Consider the following 24,166-nt stretch of genomic DNA (forward strand, 5'->3'; position numbering starts at 1 on the left):
ACCGCAAAAGTAAAATGAACTACTATTACCCGTGGGTATGCAGCCCCGCACATAACGTTGAAAAGACAGATTACAAACACAGAAAACAACGGCCCCCGCAGGGGTGATCAAAATGACAGCCAAAAAAAAAGAGCAGTGGGGTGAGTTAAGTTAAGAATGCCTGCTTGAGGGCCCTAAGGAATCGAGCCTGAAGGGGGTCGACAACATGACTATTTGAATATGAATATTTCTACTTCGAGTAATGTGCATAACCTTTGTTTTGGAAGGATTAAAAGCCATGTGATTACACAATGACCAATGGAGAAGGTGATTAAGATCAGTCTGAAGATGATGCTCGTCCACTTGTGACTAGATAACACGAAAAAGCAGCGCATCATCAGCAAATATAACACATCTAGAAGAAACACTGTCAGAAATTAACAAATAAATTGAGCAAAGTAGGACCTAGAACACTCCCTTGTGGGACACCAGAAGAAACATCCGCCCAAGACGAAGCACTACCCTGGAATATCACACGCTGTCTATGCCGATTTTCATTGCGCTTTGTAATGGTTTTGGGGCTTGATTTTCTTTTTCCTTTTCTCTTTTGTTCATGTCAGAATACGCTGTAGTTACTTAGGCCTAAACAATTCTTTCACAAAAATCCGCTGGGGGTAAAGTGCCCCCTGCCCGTCTCCCGGCATTTAGCACTGAATCCAAAGCTTCCACTGAGATAGGCACAACTGAACACCGGCCAGCCATTCGCACACAAAGGGACCTATTCCTTTAAGATTTCACCCACGTCCGCAAGTGCCATGCATGTAAAGGCTGATTTCACCCTCCTGGTCGTCCGATCAACGTCAGACCAAATGTCAAACCATGAATGAAGCCTGTCCAGTCAGCAGATTATTAGGGCCTACTCGATCTAATTTCTCTGATTCAGACTTTTCAGAAAACAGTGATTTTCTCCTCGATACCCTGATCCAGGAAGTTCAAACTTCCATCAGTCAGATTTAATAAGAGACCCATAAGTAAGGAGAAATCAGCCCCCAAAGCAAGAGACAAGCAGCAAGTCCGGAAACACCGTCCAAAAAAGCGCGGCACCTCCAACAACTTGTTTCGCGACGAGTACTTCTCCCTGAACTATGAAAATCGCCCTGCTGGAAAACAATGTCAAGACCATGTAAGAACCTGCGCTGCCGAAATACCTCTTCAACCAGGATGAGCACTTTGATGAAATAATAACTTTAAAGACACAAAAACTAGATTTATTTGACAAAAAATCGAGATACGCCGGTTCGTGGTGCGAATTCAGTTCCTTCCACAAACAAATTAAAAGTAAAACATAAAGCCAAACGATTTGCCCATTCTTGTTTCAATCCGCAAAGGCTGATCCAAGCTACCCAACGGAAAGAATTAGCCGCTCAATGCAAAATGAACAATCATGACAAAACCACTCAAGGTTATCACTCTCCTTTATTGAGAAAACAACCTTTTAAAGGTTAATTCCAGCCCCGTCTCTCGCTTATCAAAGATTTCGTATAGGCGTTTTTGCCGAAGGGACCACTTGGGCCGGGGGTGAACAGTGGTTTTTTTTACGGATTTTATTTTGGTCACTTTATAGAATAACGATTTCGCCTATATTTTTGGAGCACATCCCGACCAATGTTTGATGCAGATAGTAAGCTGAGATCTTAAACTTCAAAGATGTGCAAATTACAGTATGATATAACAATTGATTAATTAATCTCCATACAGATTATTTTGTCTATTTGTGACAAGTGTTCGGGGCATTCACAGCTTTTGTAACTTTTTCTTCCCTGTTTCAGTACTATTGGATACATTTTGGTAAAAAAAAGGTTTCTCATCACAAAAAATGGAGGGAGGGGAATAAATACCCCCCCCCCCCGCGGATTTGCGCCCCTGAACGCGGACGTTGTTTAATTGTAATCGATTCCATATAAATGTACATGTATTCGATTCTGTGGATTATGTTTCTCTAATGGGTTTATTGAGCTCCATTTTGTATGGCTGCCGCAAGCGCATACATTGAAGCCGTGGTTGGCAACAAATATTTCCAAAACAAGTTATCATTATACCGTCATCACATAGCACTGTAGTCCTGCAAGTTGCGCCCTCTGTTGATGGAATATTTTTCAAGCGCGAAAGTGTATTTAATTTTACATGTGCATGGGCAACTGTGATAATAAAGCAACATTCTGTGCCAAGACAAACACCCACCGAACAAGGTAGCGTGGCCGAGCGGTCTAAGGCGCTGGTTTAAGGCACCAGTCATTTCGATGGCGTGGGTTCGAATCCCACCGCTGCCAAGTCTTTTTACTTTTATATGAGGCCAAAAAAAAATAAGTCGGTCTCTGGTCAGCGCGCGCGTCGATTTTAATCATGCGCGTCGATCTTTTTTTTCCCCAAAATGTTCCGCGGTAGCTCCAACAGCGCCCTCTATTTCCGCACCTCTTCAAAAAATATTTACCAAAGAGCACCAAGGAATGGGAAATTGCACCAAGGCAAATTATGGAGGACACCAATGTACATGAGGACACCAAAAAAGCAAAATAGTACCCACCTTGTCTGTACAATCCAAGCTTGAAGAAAAAAAAAAGCAAAAAAAAAAAATAAAAGCCGCGTGGCCGCGTCAATTCCGGAACTTTGGTCTGACCAGAGACCGAATATTTTTTTTTTGGCCTAACATGTCATGTTATGGAGTACCAAATTGAATACGTCACGCGCACAAAATGTGTGTGAAAGTCATTAGCGTGTGATTCAGCCCGTGAACCAACACGTGCGCGTACTCCATTCATTTGCACTACACTTTCTGGTTCTAAATGACGTCACACTTCGGTACTCCATAGTGCCAGCCAAATGTCGAAAAGTTCTCTAGAAAATAATTTCACGGCATTTTTTGGTAATACGGCTGGCATCCATGCTACAATCCTGGCCAAATCCCCCAGCCCGCGCTCAATGTTGTCTCTCATTGCGCGGTGTGTGCTCCATCCGCTGGAGAGAACAACACTGACCGGGGGAGCGGGGGACGGGGGAGTTGGTGACCGTTGGAGGCTAAGGTTATTTCCAAGTGTCCCAACCATTTTGGCCGGGATTGTAGATCAATTCTTTGAACCATAACAAACAAGATGTGGGTGGATGCCATCGTTAATTTTGACACTAAATAATTTGCATAATCGTTAATACCTGCCATGTAATATATTTTCCTCCCATATCTGGGTTATGTTTTATTTTTTTAATAATTTTATTTTGGTGATCCTAATTACACATCCTTACTTCAATAACATTTCCTAAAGAATATAAGTGCCTCAATAATTATGAGGACATAGCCCATCCAAAATGGCTACTAGTATACCCAAAAGGATATCATGAAGTAGTCTTGCCAAACCTTAGTATTGATGAGCTTTAAAACTCACCAAGTTGCTTACTGGCACAGTTACCCTATTAAAACGTTATGGAAAATCATGTGAACAATGATAACGTTGTGATAATTAGCCCAGCAAACAAAAAAACGGGGGGAAACGATCTGTTATAACTGGCCTAATTAATGAAGGGTTGCTTAACGTGGGAGACTTGAAAAAGTTCAAAGTAATTCCCAAAACTATTGGAAAGATAATTAATGGAAAGAAAACATGTTGTATTGACATAATTATTGCAAGCAATATTATCAAAATTCAACTCTCCCAAATTAGGCGACCCTTCACCTAATTTAAGCCCAGTTTACGGACAGCCAGCTCATTTTCCCCAGTTTTTGTTTTCTGAGCTAAATATCGCAATGTTATCATTGTTCACATGTTTTTGCATAAGGTTTTAATAGGGTAACTGTGCCAGTAAGCAGCTTGGTGAATTTGAGGTTCATCAATACTGAGGTTTGACGAGACTACTTGATAATATCTGGAGACAAGGTAAATGCGCGCAATTGTGGGTATACATGTAATAGTATCCATTTTGGATTTTTTACTATGTCCTCATAATTATTCAGTCATTTATATGCTGAAGAAAATGTTTTTTAAGTAAGGGTGTGCAAGTAGAATAACCAAAATAAACTTTTGTAAAAATTAAACAATAAAACATAGCCTATACCCAAATATGGGACTAAATATATTACACGGCAGGGATTAACAATGTATGCAAATTAGATATATTTGAGTGAAAATTAAGGGTGGCATCCACCTGCATTTTGTTCTCCATCCTTTGACTGATTGATCTGACATGGTGGCCTGCTATTACCAAAAAATGCCGTCCCAAGTGTAATATTCCACTTTGGCTGGTCCACTATTCCTTGCTTACTGAATTAGATACATGTACTAAAACCATAGAGCTATATAAATTTAATATAGCTCTATGACTAAAACCTAATCAACTTCAACTGGACACACCAACTTTATATCGACTTAATTTTAATGTTACAACCAATCAATGAACATGTTTCATTTTTGGGAAAATACATATCATTAACGCTACAAATGTTTCAAAGATAGCATATGTACAGTACACCGTGTATTATCTTCAAGCAAGCTTGAATCCTCGATCCTGAATGGTCGATCCATGGCAACAACAGTGTGATGTGAGGCTGTATTGCACGGTCCATATCGCACCCTGTGTATTGTACTATTCCAAGATGCGAGCGACATTCCAGCTGCATGCGCTTAACCGCTGAAAGGTTCGTGTAAAGCGATGGTCCAACTTTACTGCGCGTCAAGTTTGCTTGAAGATAAATTCGTTATCACGAATGGACAGTGGAATTTCAGTTTTGGTAATTCCCATTGTAATATACCACACTTTAACTGTTACAATTATTAATTTAGTAAATCAACATTCTAGACTTCGTGTGTGAATAATCAATCCCTATTTAATAATTACATAATATGCCTTAAAAGGAAATTGAAATATTCAGGTTGAAACAGCAACGTACAGCAGTTAAGTTAGATAGATAGCTAAGTACTTTTTATGATATCTGTAATTTTCTTTTAATTTTTCCCATGTACGATACCCAATTCTACAGTTACATATATTAAATCCAACGTAGTGTACACAGGGAACAAAGCAAATTACCTTGTTAATGCTATGGGAAAATTCAGCCATAATTCATATAGAAGCAATTTTGTTTCTTTAATAAAATCAAAACTTCGAAAACGGGAGGAAGTATACACATTCAGATTAACCAAATGTTCAGTCATCATCCCGTTGTCTCCGTTACTGTTTATCCATACTTAATACACATAAAGAAATCTAGTCAAACTCTTGACTATATCCCTCGACAATGAACTGCAAAACTAATTACAACAAAAAGTAAAGCTTAATTCTGGAATGAAGCAATCTTCGGAAGGCTCAGACAAGGGGAAAAGACTCTAGCAAGCTATTAAAGATTTCTATTCAGCAAGCAGTATGGGTATGATTTCTTAAAAACATTTGATAAAGGCTTTCAAACAAATATAATATTGAATTACACCCAGTGGCGTTACTGGGGTCTCAAGGGTGGCAATTAATGGGTTTCAACAATAAAAAGCTCGTTTTTGCCATCCTCGAATTATTAGCAGCGGGCAGTGTTTTTATCTGCAGCACACATCATCAATGGATTATGATAATTCAGCTAGTTCGATGTTTATTTATAAGAAAATAACAATGATGTCACACCATTGCTATCACTCAGCCATGCATGTAAATTAAATCATTTCAAAGAACGGCTTTCGTCGAGCTGCCACAGTGACCTAGTGGATAGTGGAATGATCTATGGATCGCAAGATCTGTGGTTCGAACCATGTCCATTTTCATCAAATAATTTTGTTGGTTGGGATAAGTTTAACTGAAGGAAAAACACTCTAAGAGAACATAAGTGTCTTCCATCCACACAGCGTGATAAACATTCATGTTAGGGCGCGTGATGTGATTTGTTAAAATACGATGTATGCTGCAAAAATAAAATGCGCGAGCAGGGGGCACACATTAGGGGGGAGTGGCCCTCCCGAGCCCCCCCCCCCCCCTCTCTAGTTAGGCCACTAAATACATGTACTCAATGAGTAGACTGATTATATCTACATTGTAGAGATGAGAGTAAGCACACATTGGTGAATCTTGATCAAGGTTTCGCACAGATGAATACAAGAAAACATTAAGGGATGCAAGGACAAATTATAGAAAGACTTTTACAGGTTAAAACTGCAACTTTCTATTTTTTGTTAATACGTGTAAATTAAATGACAAAATTAAATCTTTGAAATGAAAATTAAACTTTGAACAATCCAAAATATCTTCACCGCTACAGGGAGATGCGACAAGTATAAAACCTGAAAGCTGAACACTTCAACTGAACATCAATTTCTGATTGGATTGTTTGGATCTGCATTTTGGCACACACAAACAAGAGCCCAATATGAATACTCTATAAGATTGTTTTTATATGTAAATTCATATTGATGGCTTGCCAAAGGCTTGATGAGAAGAAAAAGTAAAAGCAATTGCAATTGAAAGTGACAATTATGCTTTTAGATTGTCCCTTTTAATGTATTATCTGGAAAATCCCTATATCTTTTTTGCAAATTTAGTCGATCGACTCTTGTTAATTCAAGTGCCGGTCCCATTTATTGCTCACATAAAACACAGTTGGAACCCAAGCTTTATGTTTGCTGTACCAGCATTTCTGTTCCAGTGTTTGTATACATTGTAACTGCATTACATCTATTAAGTTGTTTACATAATTACAATGTTAAAAACACATCCCTGCAAAAATGTGAAATTTGAAATAATCACACACCAACATACAAGATACATTAAACCCAAGTCTGATGATATCAGGAATATACCACTTTTCAACAAAACTTCAAAAAATGGAACATTAAAATTTTACTGGCCGGATGGTAAACAGACTATCATCTACGGCACTAAGGACAGAAGACTGAATTAGGGAATGGGTGGAGGTAGGGTAACAAGGGTGGGGCATAGCGTTGGGTGTAGGGATAGGGAGGGGATGGGTGTTGGACTGGGTGTAGGGCTAGGGAGGGGATGGGTGTAGGACTGGGTGTAGGCTGGAGTGGGGTTGGGGTGGGGTGGGGTTGAGATCAGTCAGCAAAGGTATTTGGGATAATAAAGTTGTAATTGTTCAACTCATACAGATTACAATGTAAATGATCTGTAACGTTTAGCACCCCATTGATAAACAAAAACACAAAAAAATAATCACAAATCCTAGACTTTCGTCTGCATGGCATTTGACCTTTGACCTCAAGCCACAAGCCATTTCTCAACATCCGTCTTTTCAGTAAAGCAGGGGAACAAAGAGGCGGGGTCCTTCTCCCCTGGGGAGGAGGAACTCAACAACTTGGCATTCTCTTTGGTATGGCTCTCAACCTCAGTTGCACTGAGTGAGCAGTGAGTGAGCCACTCTGACACTTCTTCCACACACTCTTTGTTATCGTGGCTCATTGAAACAAACCCCCACTTTTCTGAAATGTCGGACACTGATTTGGAGCCGTCTTTGCTTTCTGAGTACGTTTGATCACTCTTTTGCAGCCAGTCTGAGTACTTATAGAAATTGCTTGGTCTTTGAGCAAGCTCCATCAGTGGGGAAGGAGATGTGTCATGGGATTTATTGTCTTGGATGTGGACAGACAGCCACTGGTTATTTTCAGCAAGCTGACACTGCTTGTTTTTCTCATCAGCCTTGATCAACCAATCAGATGTCTTCTCTGATCTTTGGGCAAAATAGGCAGTCAAAGGACAATGCTGATTGGCTACCAAGTGTGTGCTTGTCTCTTTCTTTTTGGACAGCCAATCCGTGGTCTGGTGTGATTGGGATTCAACAAAAATGTCGAAAGCAGGTACGGACTGAACAGTGTTGCCGTGATCAGAGTTTTCAGGGGACAGCCAGTCAGACGTATTAGATGTTGCCTTTGCATAGATTTGGGAACTGAAAACTGGATCTTGAGGAGGGTCATCGCGGGGTTTCAACCAATCACAGAGTCTCTCTGATCTCTGCCTCAAATAGGCATCCAAAGGAGACGCCTGACTGGTTGTCAGACAAGGCCTATTTTGCACCAGCCAATCAGATGGCTCGTTTGAAAGGTGCTCAAAATAACCACTGGCCATTGAGCAGGGACCCACCTCCTTCACCCCACCAATCAGCCAATCACGTATCTTCTGAGATTGCTGCTTTAGGAAGTTGTCAATGGGAGATGGCATTTCATTGGACACTCTGGAGGTTTCTTTGCCCTGGGCCAACCAATCAGCTGTATTCTTTGATTGCTGGTTCAGGAAGTTGTCAAAGGGAGAGGGCATATTATTGGACGCCACGGTCTCATTACCCTTAGCCAACCAATCAGACTGCTCCTGATGAGACAGCCAAGATACCCCAACAGGTTCCCCCCGGTTCTTAGAACTTCCTCCCTGTGACAACCAAGATGACTGATCAGTGTAATCAAGACAGCAATTGGTGTCACACACACACTCAGAGAAATCTTGACAAGGCTCGTTGGCTCGACAAACCTCTTCTACCTTAGGCAGGGGTCTCTTCAACCACTTGCCCTTCTCCTGCGAGTCCTCCTGGGAACTTGCTAGCCATGTCTGGGTGTTGAATGCTGTTGTCTTCGGGGAAGGGTTGGATGGGGAAGCCTCTTGACAACACAGCAGTGAAGCAAGATTCTCAATCTCGTAAAACTGGAATAAAGCAAAGGACAGTGGTAAGTAATGAGAGAATCGCCAGGAGAAATAATGGCACCACGCTGTGTTCACATGTGCACTTCCTTAACCACTTTGCGCACGGATAAATTTTGCCGAAACTTTTGATTTTGCAGAAGGCAAACATTTTCCATCAAAGTTCTGATATACAGACAAACGCCACAAATACTGATTCGCAAGAGTAATTTCAACAGTATTTGTACAATTGTTTTTGCCGAAACCTTGTATTTTTCAATACTCCAGGGAGTACACTTGAGCGTAAACTGTAAAACAATAGGCCGTGCACAACGGCCAATTCAAGATCGACAAACGGTTTGCCTCCACAGACTTAAAGGACTTTGTGTGTGTACAAAAGGCACGAGGGATTAGCGTGTTTAGACGTCACCCAGAGGTGATTCAAGGCACTTGTGACGTCTTAAGCCGTCAGCTGTGCCTGTGTATATCAAAAGCCAGTGCGTGTTATCACGTCCTCCAACACCAGTCAAGGATGAGAGCCACAAGCTCCCATAAGAACTTATGGTTCAGGTGTAATGCCTAGTTTTCCTGCTGATCTTGTCAAGATGTCACGTTAGTTTACAAACGCATAAAAAGGGAATGGTGTTCATGTGTAGTGTACATGAGAACCAACCCAATCAGGCTCAACATGCTCCAGAAAGCTAAAAGTGTCAAGGTGTATGAAAACCAATGCAATTTCAAAAGCTTTGAGGGTGTTGTCCATCCTAATGACCAAGGTCAAGGAGTCAAGGAACAAGTTGAGCTAACCTTAAGGGCATTTCAGTCTTGGCGAGACAGCTAACAAGAATGCGCAATCATGATGTCACATCAAGTACTCTAACTCCGAATTGCAAAAGTTGAACACATTTCAACACATTGCAGCAAATGTAAGGGCATCAAATTTGCTTCGCATTCGTATTTGTGAGAAGTATGAACCGGCCTTTATCTGTTGATGCATTGGGTGCTAATGGTAGCACACGCAGGTTGAAAATTCTATTGTTTGAATCACGTTTCATGGCTTACGTTTGTATGCACTTTGATGAGATTATTTCTTATGGTCTCCCTGATATGGATAGAGGCTAATTTAGCCAAAAAAATGTGTGCTTAGCAGCGCCATGCATCCCAGCCTTTGGCCCAATTGTATGGCTCTGCTAACCAAGCATTTCTGTGCTATGATTCTTTAGCACAGTTAACACGGATATATCAGAGATGCCACAGGGTCTGCTTAAAAAAAATGGAACTGTGCCTGCTTGAAAAAAACGGAACAACTGCTTGAAAAAAACGGAACTTTCTTTTTTTTGTGAAAAAGCCACTTAGTCCCCGTTGTTATCCTTCTCTTGTAGCCAAGCCAAGTTCCATTTATTTTTTTGCTTCTTTGGCCTTTAAGCTGCCGGTTCGTTCAATCACTTTGATTTTTCCATATTCTTATTATTTTTTCTGCCTACCCGAATTGTCAACATAATATCGGACATTAAACATCAGAAACATGCACGATTCCACGACACTGTCGGTGTACATGACCTTTGCACTACGCGTGACAAAAACATGGTTGGTACCCGGCGTTTTTTGTGTTCACATATAGAACTGTGATCGACAACCACCGATAACTGAAATGATAGACTTGATTTCCAAGCTGAATGGCATGCAGCACGCGAGGCGCTGTTGTATACTGCATTCAAGTATGTACGTCGGCCGCCTGTATCGCATGCACGCTCGGCAACAACAAAGACTTGTTTTTAAGACTACTTCAACAACCAACATTTTGCCAGAGCACTATTAAAAACGAGCTAAAAATCAACGCATTTCCATAGGTTTTCTTCTTTTTTCCAGTTTTTTTTGACAGCCTGAAAAACTGGAATTTTGTGAGCTTTAAAAAAAACAGAATTCCGGTTTAAACAGGATGCAAAGCCAAATATTGTCGCTAACGTGCAATCCATTAGCTCAGAATTTCCTGCAGCAGTTAGTGGGGATTCTTTGCTTTTGGTAAGCGAAGCCATGAAAGGTTTGTGGTTCATATTGTCATGGACTGCTCATACCTGTGGCTCTTGCTCTGAAGCAACACAAGCACATGCTGGCTTGTTATAAGACAAAACATCCTCCTCTGAGTAGCCCTGGGCCTCCTCTTCTTCCATCTTCTGCTCATAATCAGTCAGCCAGGATTTGATGTCTTGAGACACTTCCCTGTTGGGTAAAACAGTCCAACATTATCAATAAGAAAATGTTTAATATAGAGTAGTATTTACACATGCGATATCAACAATAGTGTGCCAGCGAACTACAAAAAGAATGAATTGAATCTTGACCTTAAATGGCAGCCTACATCCAAATTGTCAATGTCCTTGTTTAATCATTAAACAGGTGTAAAACTGAAAACACCTGGCTTTGTGAATTTACAAATCCTGCACATCCTTACATTTGAAAACTACTGTCCTTCGAACAATGACCTATAGGCATATGCATCTGGATGTAAAGCTGAGGGATTACAGTGTGATTAACCCTATGATTAACCCTGTGAGATGCAACACTGTGCAACAGATGCAGACGTCTGTGGGACCTTGTTGCCCAGGGCAATAATATCTGCAGCTGATATCAGAAAACTTTATGCAATGGTTCAAATCGAACCAGCCAACTGATTCGTTAGCTCGGTGGTCGAGTGGTAAGACATCCGCACGAGAAAGCAGGAGGTCGTGGGTTCAAGTCCCACCCGAGTGATTTTTTCCAACTTTCACTCGGGAGGTAACACACCGAGTATACAGTGTTTAAACGTCGCTGAAGGGCAAAACCTAATTTGATGTTTAGACTTACTTGTAATAGCTCATATCCATTTTGAATTGGCGCTGGACATGGTCTCTATCAAACAGCCAATCACTGAGTGGTGAGTTCAGGATCTCATGAACGAAATCAAACTTTGGCTGGGGTCCAGTGGAAGGCCATGCCTCGTGTTGGGTGTTCTCTGGTGCGTCGGAGATAACATCAATGTCGGTCTCTGACTGGTCATCATCATCATCAAGCATCTCAAAATCATCTAGGGAAGAAGCAGATGAACAAATTTCCTCAATTATTATGGCTTGTTTAAGCCAGGGGAGTCAGGTTGGAGCAGTGGTTCTTTCCTCGCCTTCCACCTCCATGGTCCAGGTTCAATTCCTGCCCTGGTCCACATGTGGATTGGGTTTTCAGTCCCTACCTGATTCCATGGGTTTTCCCCAGAATATGTTTCTGGGGTTTTCCTCCCACCTCTAAAACTGTAATGTCTTCATTGTCTTCTCTTTGCAGGTTTCTTCAGGCTTGTGAGCTACAGTGCCTTGGCACTTTTGATGAATCCTTGGTTTCATTACCAGAAATAAATAATAACAACATAAACACATGTAGTCACTGTACCGCCCTGCTTATCATTCCCTGTAGCACCCAAAACTGCCTAAGCACTTGAGATGGTTCGATGGATGCATCAGTGAATAAACACAATGTGTATAATGTAGGATACATTTGTACGTGCAAATTGACCTATCACGGTTTGCGAGTTAGCCACGCCCCTTGGACAACCTTATGGGATTTTTGTACGTAAAGTTTTGTTTGTCTCCGATTTTGCGCGTTTCGCGTCCCTTTGTAATTGAACAATATTTCCAAGCTGCGTTGACGTGATTCTACCACGATAGGTTAATTGGTTAGAGACAGAAATGGTACCATGCAATAGAACTTGGCCATAACAAACACATTGGGATCCGCAGAAGATTGTTTTGTTAGTTGTAATTTGTTGCAGCAATTTTGGGGCATCTATTGCATTGTACAAACAAATTAGATTTGAAAAGGGATGTTCGTTGTAGCCACGTTCTTCTGAAGTCATTCTAAAACTGCAAACTAAGTGAATGAATTTAAAACTTACAATGTATGGGTGCATTGTATATTTTCATTTATTATGTTTGTCGTGATTGGGGGATAGGTTTTTAACAAAATATACGTCTCCGTCTATTACGAGTAATGAAAAAGTACCTTCATCATCATAATTGGTGGAAACAGAGGGGGTGTTCTTTGCAAGCCAATCAGCAGGGTCGTAGGACAACTGGTAGGTTGAGAACTGTTGAAACAGGTAAGAAAAAGGTCATATTGAAATTGTGAATCTGAATATGCAAATTGATTTAGAGTCTAAAGATTTTCATTGGACAGACAAAAAAAATCATCCCTTCGACAAAGCTGAAAGGACAACAGGAAAACAACTCCACTCCAAAATAATCCACAGACTCTTTGCTACAGCTCTTGTTTAAAAAAATGAAATCTCAAACGCACTTTTCTGAAACTTTCTGAAACTCCCACACTAAGCTATGGTAAAGGTCATGAATAACAAGCACCAATATTCAATAGTTTGAGCTCATGAACTTTTCCCCATTTAGCATAGCCTGTTTGTTTGTCAAACAAAATATTCCTTATTTAGATAATGTCAGCAAACAGACCAAATATGGACCTTTTACTGACAATTACATTTATTTTTGGCTTTACTTACACAACCCTGTCTAATTTTAACAAAGTGGTTTATTTTAGGACAGGATATCAAGGCTATTTTAAATAATTGGAAAGTTGCCAAGTACGGTACAGTTTGCAATACCAGGGTTCAATCTTAACAGTTTGTCCAAAAACCAAATGTGAATTGTGCACACATGCACATCTCTGTATTATGATTGCTTAAAATATGATCATGCCACTGCAAAGTGTGCAGATTAACACCCTTTGGACCCCAAGTTGAAAAAGATAAAAACCAACAAAAATAGCAGCTCTGGCAGAAATGCTGATTACCTTTGAACTGTGTAAACGTCCTTAGATCAACAAGAGGGTACAATGACATACTGGTTGCATTGTTAGCCATAACAATGCTTATTGAGTATTTGCATTTGGCCACAAATAATCTTTGCATTATAAAAATTGCACGTAGGCCACCATATTGACATAACTGTGGGGGTCAGAGGTCATGTTGCACTTGCTGGCAGCTAAGAATTATTTTGAGCAGCAAACCCAATAATAGCAATGAACTTGCTCTAAGCAATATCATCTGGCAGTGTGTGGCATCCAGCATTTCTGCTGACATTTACCCCAACCGCCTAGGCCGGCCCTTTTGGCTAAAAACCATCATATCCTCAATCCTGCCACCATGTAAAAAGTGAATACATGCCTCAATCCTCCAAAAATCATTTTATCTTTTGAATTTGATCAGTGGAAGATGACCACTGCCTCAATCCTTCAAATTCTTTCAACAATCACTGTTAATACAGGGTGTCCCAAAAAATCAACCACACGTAACAATTGTGAACAATCAGCCATAGGTGAACAATTGTTACGTGTGGTTGATTTACAAATAGGTATTTTTAGTCAAAGTCCAATAAATGGACAATGCCATGGTTGGTTGGTTGGTTTTCTATTGTTTGCTTGACAACAACTGAAGACTGGTCTTTCATAATAGATACCAAGTAGAATTTTTGAAAAGCACACTTGACAAAAATCGAAATTTTTAAAATTGGTGATTTGAGTCCCCAGCGCAGTTGGCAAATGGAGGCAAGTTCATATTTAAACATTTCTGTCCCTAGTGGATTGATAGTATGATCCAATTTTTTTGGTAGATAACACCCAAGACACATAGCATTCTTACCATGCATAATAAGAAAATTTATGCATTCAGGTTTGCTTGAATTTGTAAAAAAAGGAGAGTGGAGCATTTTTTGGGGGGACACCCTGTACATCAATTAAGGCAGAGCGAATAATATCCAGAAGCAGTTCCGATGATATCCAGTATAAATTTAGGCATCAGTTTTACTTCTCTGAATATAAACAATACAGGGAACAACCTCGACATTATGTATCCTCCAAAATCAATCTACACTGTTTGGCCGTTCAGCCTCAATCCTCCAAACTCCTCCACAACCACCTGGTAGATTTTGGAGGATTGAGGAGAGTTAGAATTTTGAATGCACCCAGCATTTCTTAATCTCTGGTTTGGTTACCTCATGTTCCCTTTTCACCATGCCCACATCCAAGTCATGGGTCCAGCGTGGGCGCTTTGCATCAATCTCTCCGAAGTCATGGATAGCCCTTCTCAGACTGGCCATGTCTGCCTTGAAGCTGAGAGAGGTGTCCTCCAGTGGTTGTAGATTCAGTAGGTCCAGTCTAAACATGAACAATATAAAACAAATGGTTTCAATCCATGTGTTTCTCTTTCACAGTGGCTAAGAATTTTCTTACAGGTCTACTAAATTGTCACCCAAATAATAAAGCAATTCGATTTATTAGGGCAAAATTTCACCTTGGGTTAATAGGGCAAAGAGTAGTAGTGGTAGTGCACACGAATTGAATGATTAGGAGAAGTAAAAATCTGACAAACTTCACAATTTAAACAGGGAATACATGATTAATTTGACAGATTTAATGTGATGTCCTATGGCGTTTGAGTCAATGTATGATCATGCCATCTCCAGCAGGTACAACATGTACTACATGTATTTAGAACTGGAATACATGTACTGGTTAGCCATACTCAAAATTTTGAAAGGAAATATACAACATTTGCTTTTGCTGTAATTTTCAGAAATGGATGGATTTGGGGGGTTAGTATTTTACAGCAAATTTTGTTACACTGACTTGTTTGACGTTTTGGGTTCGTAGATGCTGGAAAAACCAAGAAAAACAATCGTGTTCTTGTAGTCTGGTTCCCTGACCCCACTTAAGATGAAATGAAACAATTTATAGACGTCAGGGAATTGTAAGGTCAGGGAATCAGTCTAGCTGGCTTGTACCCGTTCACAGGTGTGTAATCGATTGCAAAGAAAATCCAGACTGACTAAATATGATAAATTTGGAGCAGTGGGCCCTATTTGAAAAAAGCCAGTTTTTTCCAACGCTGGTTCATCGGCCAACCAGCATTAGAAATCGATACATTGAAAAATACCGTTTTTCTTGAAAATGTCAGCACACCAGGTGCCATGATTTTACAGGATGCTTTAGACTGTCTTTCACTAAAAGTCCAGTAAGGGTATTTCATAATAATTTGTTAGTTTTGTTTTCTGATGTTTGCAAATGCTGCATATATTCACTTTAATCAACTGGTTTTCTTTCACCCCAACCCTTATAAATAGGCCAAAAAGCGAGGTCAACAGGAATTATGGCAGCTGAACGCTCATGCAAATGCTCTGATTATCTATTGGATTACTTTTTTTCATTATCTGTGAATCCAACCACTAGGGCTCTACTGGGGGCCTCAAGGACACTAAATTATCTTTGTGTTCCAATCCATACAAGTTGCACAGGTTATTTTGTTAGATAAGCCTTGGTTTAATCCACATATTACCTTGATGACAAATAAAAGCCTGTTTTGGCATAGTTGTATGACACAGTTTTTTGGTCACTTTTTCGATCGTAACTTTGCTGAATTGAGAAGGATCTAAGATCAGGCAAATTCACACAAAGTTGCAGTCTTTTTATATTGTAGACGAGTAAAACAAGAAGTATTTTTGAGGTGGCTCGCGCACACGACACACAATCTTAATGTCGTGCAACATGCAGATTTTGGTAACCTTTACATGTAGCACAAAGGAGCATTGAATGCCTGCTTACCTGAGTGCAAACATGGTTCAACTTTATGGAACAAATGTAATCGATTCTCATGAGGGTCTCTGGTTGACTCTATACTATTCAAGCCATTTGTAACTGATAGCACAAAACGGGATGTAACTGAAACTCAGGAAGAGGGTCGAGGTTAACATGGTTAAAGGGAAAATACAACATTTGCAAACATCAAAAAGTGAAACTACCAAATCATTTTGAAATACCTTGCTGGACTGTTAGTGAATGACAGTGTAAAGCATCCTGTAAAATCATGGCACCTGGTATACTGTCATTTTCAAGAAAAGTGGTATTTTTGTATCAATTTCCAACGCTGGTCAGCCGACCAGCGTTGGAAAAAACTGGCTTTTTTTTTTCAAATACTGGCCCCAATTGACCATCGCACTTGTTTGCAATCGATTACACACCTATGAACGGGTACAAGCCAGCTAGACTGGTTCCCTGACCTTACAATTCCCCAATGTATGTAAACTGCTCTGTTTCTGCTTACATGGAGTCAGGGAACGAGACTACAGGAAAATGATTGTTTTTCTTGGTTGTTATAGCATTTCCGAACCCAAAACCTCAAAAAAGTCAGTGTAACTATATTTGCTATATATTTCCAACCCCCCAATTCCATCCATTTCTGAAAATTACAGCAAAAGCAAATGATGTATATTCCCTTTAATAAGGAAATAACCTCACCTTGACAAGGCAAGTGCCAGTTCTTCATTCAGTGATTCTCCGTCGTTGTCCTGTCGCTGAGCTAACTCTAGGAGACGCTGCAGACTGCCCAGCTCCTGCATCAGACTAACCAGGTGCTGTTGTAAGAGTTGATCCTGAATGCGTAGAATCACATCCACTTGGTCTAGGAGCCAGACTTCACGGTTACGCAGAGCTTCCAGCTGGCGTGATAGGGCAGCATGGATGTCACTCTTGGCCTGAACGAAAAGAGCAATATTTAGAGAAATTTAGCAATGTACTTTGAACAGAGGGGCTCAGAAGGTCTTTTTTGTAGTGAGCATTAAACAAGAAAAGACCCCTCGTGACATACAAGGGGTTTGCAATGAGCATCTTGGCTTGGCTGCTGGTTTAGAATTCGCCAATCAGAACTGAGAAGGATTACAAAATGGTTGTCATTTTATATACATGTATCATCCTTCAAAGGCAAAATCTTTTTAGCAAAAAGAAACTGATGGGATGTTTCTGTCAAAGCATTACGTTGTTGGAAAGACCTCGGTAATCTCTAATGCATCCAAGTACTGTCACCACAAAAACCTCCTTTGATTTTGAATGCAGAAATACACTTTGTTACACATATTATATTGTGAGGACTGGATTTTCAAAACACTCAACCATTCTTACATAAGTTGGTAATACTGTTAACAACAAGTGAAGCACATTTCTGAGGCTATCAATATTTGAAGGACAGCGTTTGTAGTTATTTCAGAAACAGAGTTAAGTGGGTGTGCCAGGTTCGTGGTGGCCAATATCTGCATTTCAAACAGGGGCACACTACAGGTATGGGATCTACCATTGTAAACAAACTCTTTGCTGTTGACTCGCATACAAATGTACATCTATTGACTATTGAGCATTTCTTAAGGTTTGATCAACTTACATATCAAGCATGCCAAGCAAAGCTATAAAAGTATTAATTATCTGACATTTGCAGAAAAATCAAAACTTGGCTTGGAACCAACAATGGTGCCTTCATTCACTTGAATAATTCCCTGAACAGAAGTCTTTTATGCCTGTGTCACCTTTTCATTGATTACATTCGGGAACACGTAGTTAAGTTTTTACTTTTTCAGTGACTGCCCGCTTTTTATTAAGTCAATCATTGTTGATTTTCCATGTCACTCACATCGGCCTGCAGACAACAATGGCAGGCATCAGCCTTTGACAAATTTAAGTTTAAATTTAAGTTTAAACACGGCTAAATGTTTAAACATTTGAACAATATTTAACATATTGCTAAACGTTTACAAAATTGAATGTGAAGTCACACCCTTAAACCTGAGGGCAAATTCAATAATCACCAATAAATTCAAAGTAATCGTTGAAGAGTGAATGGTATGAATGCCTCCGTGAACAGTATCAATGCCTTTGGCATTTGCAAAGTACATGTACACCGGAACGTAGCAGGAAAGCACAATACGATTCTTTGAAGTTGTCAAGGCTATTCTGTTTATCCATAAAAAAAACTATTTATCAGTTTATACATGAATCTGGGCAAACAGAGTTGATGTCTGGGTTTATCTGAACATAACTTTTTTCCGAACAAGTCTGTAGTCTGGACTTCAAAAGAACCTGTGTACATGTTTGTATGTTCAATGCATGAACATAATTTTTTTTGTTTACGTCTTTCTTGATTTTTTTAAGTATACCACACAAGGAAGTGATGAGGTTTACTTTAAAATCAACATTCAAGTCAACATCAGAGCAGGATTGAAGCAATAACTTCCATTACAGTGAATAAAACAAATTATCAAGACACATATCTTGACAATGAAATATATTCAGCTGTAAGGTGATGAATTCAATAAGGTCATCAATCATGCATCTAGGCTCTACAATCTAGCTTGCACCAGCAAAATCTTGCAAAACAAGGTTTTGCATTTCTGATCAGAAAGTTTGATGATATTAAAGGGAATATACATCATTTGCTTTTGCTGTAACTTTCAGAAATGGATGGAATTGGGGGGTTGGAAATATATAGCAAATATAGTTACACTGACTTTTTGAGGTTTTGGGTTCGAAAATGCTATAAAAACCAAGAAAAACAATCATTTTCCTGTAGTCTGGTTCCCTGACTCCATTTAAGAAGAAACAGAGCAGTTTACATACATTGGGGAATTGTGAGGTCAGGGAACCAGTCTAGCTGGATTGTACCCGTCCATAGGTGTGTAATCGATTGCAAACGAGTGCGATGGTCAACTGGGGCCAGTATTTAAAACAAAAAGCCAGTTTTTTTCCAACGCTGATCGGCCGATCAGCGAAATTGATACAAAAATACCACTTTTCTTGAAAATGACAATATACCAGGTGCCATGATTTTACAGGATGCTTTACACTGTCATTTACTAACAGTCCAGCAAGGTATTTCAAAATGATTTGGTAGTTTTATTTTTTGATGTTTGCAAATGTTGTATTTTCCCTTTAAGTATTGAAGCTGGTGATGAAGATTTGAAAACTTACCCCGAGGGCGCCGTTGTTAAGCTGCTGCTGCTTGTCTGAGATGCTGGCTATAGCATCTTGGATGCACACCACCTTACGCTGCACCTCTACCAGGACATCTTCACAACCTTCAGCCATTGCAGCTCAGCAAGACCTGACCAAAAACAGACAATAAAGCTGGACTGAAAAGATTCAACAAAGCGTCACAGCAAAGTTTGAAGGTCCCAATGAAAAGGAAACCTGTGCACAAACTTAGTACAACTATGCGATCCATGCAGAGAGGTCAACTACAGTGTATTGTACTGGAACAAATACATGAAGGTTTTGAACATTTGCTTGCTTGGAAAAATGAAATGCAAAAGTTCAGGTTGTGTTTCATCAACGATGAGAACACCAATATCTCTGTACATGTACATGTAAATGTCACACTTTGAACAACAACTGAACTAAAATATAAGCGTTGGTATAATCTAAAACAGAGGTTACAAAACTGCATGTTTTCCTGATTAAATCTCTCTGAATTAATACATGTAGGAGACACATGGTTTAAAAATATTTTCAAGCCTTGTTTCCTTGTCGCAGAATTTAATAAATCTCTTTTTGCGACAGCAAAATTACTGAGAATATTGCAAATTACTGTTCATTCAAATGATTAGCAATCAGGCATGCACTGGGAGAAAAAGGAAGAGGAAGTTCCTACATATATTAGCCATGTTAGCTGTTTAAGTGAATTCAAATTTTAATGGCATAAGTGTGAATTGAAAAACAGGGAAATCAGATGATCCTAGAAAAACTTGCATGCCTGCTGAATAAGCCTTTGTTTACTGTTTACGCTTGTGCTTTTTTATGGGAGCCTGGTGGGGACGATGGTTTCGTATCCCCATAGACAAGCGCACAAGTAAACAAAGTGTGAAGTCATCAGTACAGAGGCTTATAAATACAGCATTAATTTTACCATGAATAAATATATCACTCTAACAGGATGCCATCTTCGTAGGAACAATTACAACTGCGTGTTACACACGTGCGCATTGCTCAAAATTTGTTAGAAATACGCCACAGCCAATGCATGTCTAAAAAATTTGATGCCCAAAATGCCTATATGTGTACGTTGCAATCCGTAGAAAGTGACGTCATTTGAGAGAGACCTTTAACTTATGAACAACAACTACACAGAAAAGAATGTTGCACACGTGAGAAGTTAAGTGTAATTATTGCGTACATTCTGTGAGCGAGTAGCGACAATATTTAAATGTACATTGTTTTTTTTAACTGAACTAGAAATGTTTATCAATTCCAGAATGACTGTTCATCCAGATTCCTCAACAGTCCACGGGGAAATTATTTCGGTGATTGTGTAGTTACATGTCAGGTAGGGCCCCTCTTTCGTTTTGGTCCTTAGAAGTTAGAGTGTTTTACATGTACAGTAAGCATTCCAAAATAACTTTAATCAGCCTTCTTTTAAAATTAAATGACCTACTGTTTTTGTCGTTTTGAAAGTATCTTTAAGTAGAACATGATCCTTGTTTTTTGCAAATCAATGCGGTTTTGTACATTCATGGTGCGTCTCAGTGCCAACCATCTGACTTCATTTGTGTGAGCTGCGTTTTGTCATCTTCATCGTCAATTGCCCTCAAAAATTCAAACCCTGTCCTGTATACACGTATACAAGGACTGTTGGTTATAAAGGGGTTGAAAGAGTTTCTGGGAATTTTGAAGGGGCTGAAAGTTTCCGGGAATTTTGAAGGGACCTGGAATATCGGGAATTTGGGGAATTTTCAAATATACATTGTACATGTATAAATTAATAAAGTTTAAAATTGTTCTTTTTTTGGAATATTTAGTCATCCACAAAGCAAATAAAACAATCTTTAATCTTTTCTCAATTTTCTAAGTGATGTTTATAAGATTGGAGTGCTATGAATTAAAAATGCTTGTTTCTCTGTTCTTATCACAGATTCATACAGTATTGTAAAACTAAAAGAATGACTAAGATTTAATCATAATGGGGGATATCATCTTGCGCATTTTGGGATTTCCAAGATCAGCAACTTAATGTTGCATATTTTGGGAATTTCCATAGGGCCTAACTCTAGTATAACCGTAACTACTAAAAAAAAAACTCAAGATGGTTTGGGAAAGAACCCATACATGTATCTGGCCATCACTGATTTTCCCCTTCAATATGTCCTAAAAAGTCAAATTTAGCACGAGAAATCTTGAGGTACAGTCGTTTTCCTAGTTCCGGATATTTCCTAGTTCCTAGTCCCTGGAACTAGTTCCTGGACTAGTCTCCAATAAAAAATTTCTGACAAAGTGCATTTTGAAAAGGAAACTGTAAGCTTCCTGATACACACAGATCTTTTCGATAAAACTTTTAGAAAAGGAATTTTGGCCAGATTTCCGACTCGCACTTTGACATGTTTGGACCGTTTATAGAAAATCATGGGAGCTGCGAATCGACGATAAAATTTCTTCTCAGTATTTCTCTCGTACCGTGTGGTTTCGAATATTTTTGTCATTCACTACAGTCGTATAAACTCTTCCGTCGAATGTGTGTTCTATCAAAATTATTTGTAGCGTCTCTAATATTAGAAAATTCACCAACGAATGACCGTATGCTTTTGCCTAGTTCCGGATCGCGCGTGCACTTACAACCCAACGAAATGCGCATTGATTGATTTTGTGTGACGTATTCTGTGCCGTGTGCAAGGTTTTCGGTCCGTGCGTGAGTTCGTGCCGTTGCGCTGCATACAAAAGTTTCAAAATTATTTACGTTAATTCTCTTTTGAAAATTTGCTGGAATTCTCTTGAATGAACTTTTTTGGACAATTAAATAATACTTTACAGAAAATGTGCTTGATTTGGGGTGGTTCTGGCTGAAAAATTGATTTTCTCGCTTGATTTTTTTTTGATTCGGAACTGATTGAACCGATCCGCAACTAGGAAAAGCGGCATCAGTACTTTTGATGTCGTAAAGTCACAATAAAGAGAGCTTAAATTTGGGAAATTATTTTGTAGTCTCTCCATCACTCAATTCAAGGTAAACTTTTAAACCAGTGTCACTTGAATTCGTGGAGTAGTTGAGCCGAAAGCAGCCTGAATGATGTTTGCTATCCAGAACTAGCATCGACTAGGAAAACGACTGTATTTAGGCCTACTGAGAAAAGAGTTAGAAATGAAAAGTGATGGCCAGATATGGGAATCTTTCCACCTCTCAATACATAAATCAAATCAAACAATGCTCAAAGTCAAACTGGATTCATATTCGAAATCGAAGAGATTTGTCCTTCACCAGTTGACCCGCCGGCCGCCTCGGCGGCGGCCATGCGTTGGTTGTAAAAACGCACGTAGGCCTACGCGATCCGACACACGCAACAACGGCACGCCACGAAGCTAACAAAACATATTTTTTAGTGAAGAAAATATCTATGATCACCGATATCCTTTCATGTTATTTGGCCAGTGTTGTAATCATTAATATTATTCGCTGTCCAAGGCAAAAAAATAGTTTATAAATTTCATAGTGGGTCACGTAAACTGGGTCAACGTGGCTAAAATAAACATGAAGGTCACCGGACAGTAGTCCCCCCGTACATGCCGTACGCCATGTACGCGTAGCCGGCCTACAAACTACATGCAGTTTGATGAACGTCATTCTTGAACATTTCTTCTTCGATTTTCTCACCTTTTTGGATGAGGTAACTTTAGATTTACTGAAGCTAAAATGCTCTATAAATATCCTTCTCACTAAATCTCCGTTATTACTAGAATCACTGATGAGATAAAAGATGAAATACGAGAGGTTTTCTTACCGTCTTTACAGCAGAGTTTCGCTGTGGGTACACGTACGGTGGCCGGCGGTACGTACGGTATACGGTGGATCGACCGGCGCGTCGGAATTAAATGCTGGTTATTATATATTCATTTATTCATAATTGACCTTTCGCACAAGATGTTGATTGGTTAAATCAAGATTGAGCAATGCATAATGTATAAGCTGCCCACCCAGCTAGCTCATAGGTACAGGTGAGTGATACAGGGTGAAGGTACTGAAGGTGTATCACGCACACAGAGGATGGACACAAACTATTCACGCCATTTTTAAATGCGCATGTCACAATGACAACAGTTGCAGATAGCTTATGTGATTCCTCAAGGCGCTTATATTTTTATTAAGATGTTGGAATAAAAAACACTTCGAAAAATGAGTGCATATTCTTTTACATCATTATTTGTTTATTCATAACATTTGTCCTGATTTATTTACAATTCAAACAACTAATTTACATGTATTAGTTTGTAAGTTAATGTAACTTGTACAAAAATTGCCAAGTACCCACTGGTCGATGGTGTTCAAGCTTGCTCAATTAAACTTTTTTTTATCAAATCATCTGGTGGGCCTGGATGGACAAATAAAGGAAACATGCAGTGGAAATTCAGCTCATCTTGTTTGCATGCAGATTACTAAGTGTTTGCAACAATACATACAAGATCACTGGAAGTGACAAGAAAGTGGTGATTTTTCAATTATTAGCAAATCCTTTCATGAATACATGTAAGAGGGCGCTATTTTGCTTTTGTCACACAAGGTAATCCTTGTCAAAAGTGCATGTGAACAGCACAAAAACTAGTCCTTCCAAAATTACCCACAGGAAAGGTTTGAAGAAATAGTGGCCACTACTATTATCCAAGCAAGCTGTTTAACATGACAAACAAGTAAAAAGTTGAACGAACTCCA

The 24,166-nt window shown here is 39.4% G+C and overlaps 1 protein-coding gene and 1 non-coding gene across 3 annotated transcripts; one reads left to right on the forward strand and one right to left on the reverse strand.

Annotated features, from left to right (window-relative positions):
- Nucleotides 1-2,227: 2,227 nt before the first annotated feature.
- On the forward strand, nt 2,228-2,309 carry Trnal-aag. Its single transcript has one exon. It is a non-coding gene; the product is annotated as a tRNA-Leu (tRNA).
- Nucleotides 2,310-4,383: 2,074 nt separating this feature from the next.
- On the reverse strand, nt 4,384-23,338 carry LOC119731153 (nuclear receptor coactivator 4-like). 2 transcript variants are annotated; one of them, XM_038204200.1, is made up of 8 exons: nt 23,241-23,338; nt 19,447-19,579; nt 16,951-17,186; nt 14,652-14,814; nt 12,660-12,739; nt 11,473-11,694; nt 10,704-10,848; nt 4,384-8,652 (listed from the first exon to the last, which is right to left on the reverse strand). In XM_038204200.1, exons 2-8 carry the CDS (start codon nt 19,561-19,563, stop codon nt 7,222-7,224), a joined length of 2,394 nt encoding a protein of 797 aa, XP_038060128.1. In that variant the 5' UTR covers nt 19,564-19,579; nt 23,241-23,338; the 3' UTR covers nt 4,384-7,221. The 2 variants fall into 2 exon arrangements, with proteins under 2 accessions (XP_038060128.1, XP_038060127.1); XM_038204199.1 differs by having other exon boundaries at nt 11,473-11,692; nt 12,655-12,739.
- Between the last annotated feature and the right edge of the window lie 828 nt (nt 23,339-24,166).

Source organism: Patiria miniata, unplaced genomic scaffold, assembly GCF_015706575.1.
Source record: "Patiria miniata isolate m_02_andy unplaced genomic scaffold, ASM1570657v1 HiC_scaffold_23, whole genome shotgun sequence".
Classification (NCBI taxonomy): Eukaryota; Metazoa; Echinodermata; class Asteroidea; order Valvatida; family Asterinidae; genus Patiria; species Patiria miniata.

Bases quoted from the DNA above. Each gene is read 5' to 3' on its own strand.
- LOC119731153 (XM_038204199.1), bottom strand. From the start codon at position 19,563: ATGGCTGAAGGTTGTGAAGATGTCCTGGTAGAGGTGCAGCGTAAGGTG. The intron at 17,187-19,446 runs GTAAGTTTTCAA...CTTTTCGTTCAG, and splicing joins TTAACAACGGCGCCCTCGGG to GCCAAGAGTGACATCCATGC. The intron at 14,815-16,950 runs GTGAGGTTATTT...GTTCATGTTTAG, and splicing joins CTGGCACTTGCCTTGTCAAG to ACTGGACCTACTGAATCTAC.